General features: G+C 51.1%; 1 protein-coding gene across 1 annotated transcript; it reads left to right on the top strand.

Annotated features, from left to right (window-relative positions):
* The first annotated feature begins 505 nt into the window (after positions 1-505).
* On the top strand, positions 506-1,889 carry LOC136329321 (insulin growth factor-like family member 1). The gene is made up of 4 exons (XM_066265319.1): positions 506-530; positions 1,089-1,142; positions 1,255-1,516; positions 1,794-1,889. The coding sequence occupies exons 1-4, from the start codon at positions 506-508 to the stop codon at positions 1,801-1,803; spliced, it is 351 nt and encodes a 116-aa protein (XP_066121416.1). The 3' UTR covers positions 1,804-1,889.
* The last annotated feature ends 1,429 nt before the right edge of the window (positions 1,890-3,318 follow it).

Raw genomic sequence — 3,318 nt, 5'->3', positions numbered from 1 at the left:
CCTAGGATTTCCAAGTGTGTGAAAACCAGCCCCCTTCACCCAGATACCATGAGCTAGGCTTTAGTGAGCAATCCTGGTCTGGGGCTGTGAGGTCAGTGATCTGACGACACTCCCACCCCAGAAAAATGTGAGAGGTTTGCAATGTTCAAAGGACGTGGGGAATCAGGAGACTCATAGAGTTCGGTGGAAAAGGTGTCTGGTGGATTCACTCTGGAAGAGTCGCAATGGCTCTGAGACAACACATATGTCATCCTGCCTGTTGACGAGGCCATGGGTCTGGGCATGAGTGAGAGAAGTTTGGGGAGGGGGGCATTTATTTTTTCCTGGCTCTCAAAAAATTCTACCGTGCCAGAGACAATGTCAGGATCCTCCTGTCAGAGGGCTCAGCATGTCCCTGCAGGTCTGCTCAGAAAGCAGGAGATCCATGACGTCACCTCATAACAGATAAAAGCACCTGCAGGAACTGCAGACCTTCCTCTGATTCCGCTGCAGCCAACCCAGAGCCATGACTCCTCGATGCTACGTCCTCGGTAAGGAGGCCCCAACCCCTAGTCCCTCGGAGCCCATCTCCAACCTCAGCCACCACCCCATCCCGACCTCAGCCAAATCCCCCTCCTTGGGGCCCGGCTGTAGCTAACCTCACCCCCAACATCATCCCATCCCCTTCTCTGGTTCAGTCCTGAAACTTAAGCCCAACGGCACGCATATCTCACTTTCCCACTCCAAACCCAAACTTCTCATCTTTAATGCGGGTCATCTAAGTAACACCCCTGTCAGCTCGGCCCCCTTGAGAGTCAGACTCCACCTGAGCCTTCTGCTCTGAATTCTTGCTCAGGAATCACCCATATTCCCCAGACCCCTAAACCCATTTTTCCAGAGTCCTGCCAATAACCCTCATTTCCCACAGTCTTTAATTCCAAGACATTTGAACACAGGGGACTAGGTCCCACCCTGCACTGCTCTAAGCTCTCCTGACCTTCAGTCAGGACAGAGACCTTCCTCCCTCCTGTCCCTGCCCCAGGCTGGGCTCCCTGAAATGGAGCCTGGCTGTCCCTTCAGCTGTAGCTCATCCACCTGCTCTCCCACAGATGTCTTGGCCACTGTCTGCATTGTCACCCTCCTCTGCTCACACGGAGCCCCAGGTGAGCCCAGGAGGGACAAGGACACTTGGGGGTGGGTGGCAGCTCCCAGAGTGCCCCACTCTACACACTTCCTGCCCTGCCATCTGGGTCACACCAGCTCTGTTTTCTCCAGTGACTCCCACAGGTGCTCACCTGCTGCTGTGCCAGTCACACACAAGATGTGGTGACAAGTTCTATGACCCCGAGCAACACTGTTGCTATGACAATGCCGTGGTGCCCTTGAGCAGGGCCCGAAAGTGTGGAAACTGCACCTTCAGGGTCTGCTTTGAGCAGTGCTGTCCCTGGTCATTCAGACGCGAGCAGACCTTCGTGGTAAAAGTGAAAGGCCACAAGTGTTCCTTGGCCCCATCCTTGGACGACAGGTTCTGTGCCAGGTAAGGTCCTGTTCCCTCACAGGAGCAGAATGTACAAGGGACCGGGGAGACCGGGGTCTGTCCATGATGCCACCTCCCCACCCTGTTCTTGGTGTCCCCCTGTCCCTGTCCCTGCCCACCAGCTCTATTCAGCCTATCTCTCACTTTTTCTGTTTGTTCTCTCTCTTTTTGTCTTTATTTCTTTCTCACCCTCTCTGCTGTCCTTTTTGTATCTCTCTTTTCCACTCTACTTTTCATGTTCCATCCAACCCTCAGTTTCTGGCTTCCCTCTCTGCAGTGTCCTCTGACAGAAGACAGGGGGACTGGATGGCTGCTCTATTCTACGTCCTGCACAAGCCTGAAGACAGGGCCCTGGTGTGGACTGAGCTCTGGGGCATCGCGTTGATGTGTGCTGACAAGAGACACTCGGGTCGGGGAAAGAAGAACAAAGTGGGACAAATATACGGTGACTGAAAATGATTTGACTTTGACTGATGGGCACAAACATGACCAATAGTTCAAATGCTATAGAGCTATTTTCCTGGAACCTATGTACTCATATTGATCAATATCACCCCTTTAATTTTCTAAACAAAAATTTTAAAAATAGAAGGGTACTCTGATTCAATCTGTGCTTCTTATTCTTTCTCCTTTAACTCTAAATCTGTCCTAAGTTGGTAAAGGGTCCCCTTTACATGATCTGGACAATCAAGAGACATTACTTTGTTATTGAGGGTCCCGAGGGCCTTGACCTCTCCGATGAGTATCATGAAACAGAATTCCCAGGCACTGCGGACCTTCTCTGAGGTAGTTCATTACCTTAGAGCCCTGTTCTCCACCCAGAGCAAAACACAAAGCACTTCATAAATTTTGAAAGTTTACATATTTATCATGGCTCATGAACAGTTGGAGAGGGTCACAAATTGTGGACATCGGGTCCTTTCTCTGGCTTCTATGATTCTCAAAGTATGTCAACTTTTGCCCTTAGGAACAATGATCAAGGTATTCACCATGATCTGCTCCTGTCACTTAATACAAATTTCATCTCAATCACTGGGCTGCAGTTCTTGTTTCAATCTCACCAGGTTGTGGACAGTGAGGTAGACACGACCCACAGGGAGAGAGGGAGCTTTGGCCCTGAATAGGATTCCCCCCACCCCGCGCCCCACCTGTCTCTCCCCTATGGAAGGAGGTCACGGCCCAGGCACCCCCTGGAGGGAAGTGAGCACAGGATGGAAAGGAGGCTCTGAGTAGGGAGCAACGAGGGTCCCCAAGGCAGGGGTTGAAATATATATTTTCCTCTCCTGCCACTCAAACCAAAGGCTGGACTCGCCCCTTATCCCCACCAGCAGGTAAGTTGTGGGGTGGGAGGCTGGGACTCTCACATAGGGAGAATTTACCTGCCTCTAAAAAAATTGTCTTGGAATAAACTAATAGGTGTCATCATTTTCGATTGTCCACTTTCACCCCAAACTGGCATGGAAACTCCTTCCCGAGGTCCTGGACTCTCCCAACTACAAAACACAGGAGGGAATCTCGGTCACAGGCCTTGAACTCTGGGATGACTGAGGCTGAACTTCCTGATAGAGGGACCCGGGATCAGGGAGGAGGGCATCCAGGTCCCAGGGACCCGGGTCGGCCTGCGGGTAGGGTCTTGATTCGGCCTGCACGAGACACATCCAGGACCCAGCACAGAGGTTGCAACGTGTCTCCTGTTCTTCCCAGACACTTTTGAAATTGTGAAAGGAGTTAAAACGACTTCCCATGTATTAATTTTGCTTTTAATCAATCCTATGAAATTGGACCAAAAAGGCAGAAAATTC

Source organism: Saccopteryx bilineata, chromosome 3 (genome assembly GCF_036850765.1).
Source record: "Saccopteryx bilineata isolate mSacBil1 chromosome 3, mSacBil1_pri_phased_curated, whole genome shotgun sequence".
NCBI lineage: Eukaryota > Metazoa > Chordata > Mammalia > Chiroptera > Emballonuridae > Saccopteryx > Saccopteryx bilineata.
The sequence above is the reverse complement of the archived record's forward strand: the minus strand, read 5'-3'. Positions and strand labels throughout refer to the sequence as shown.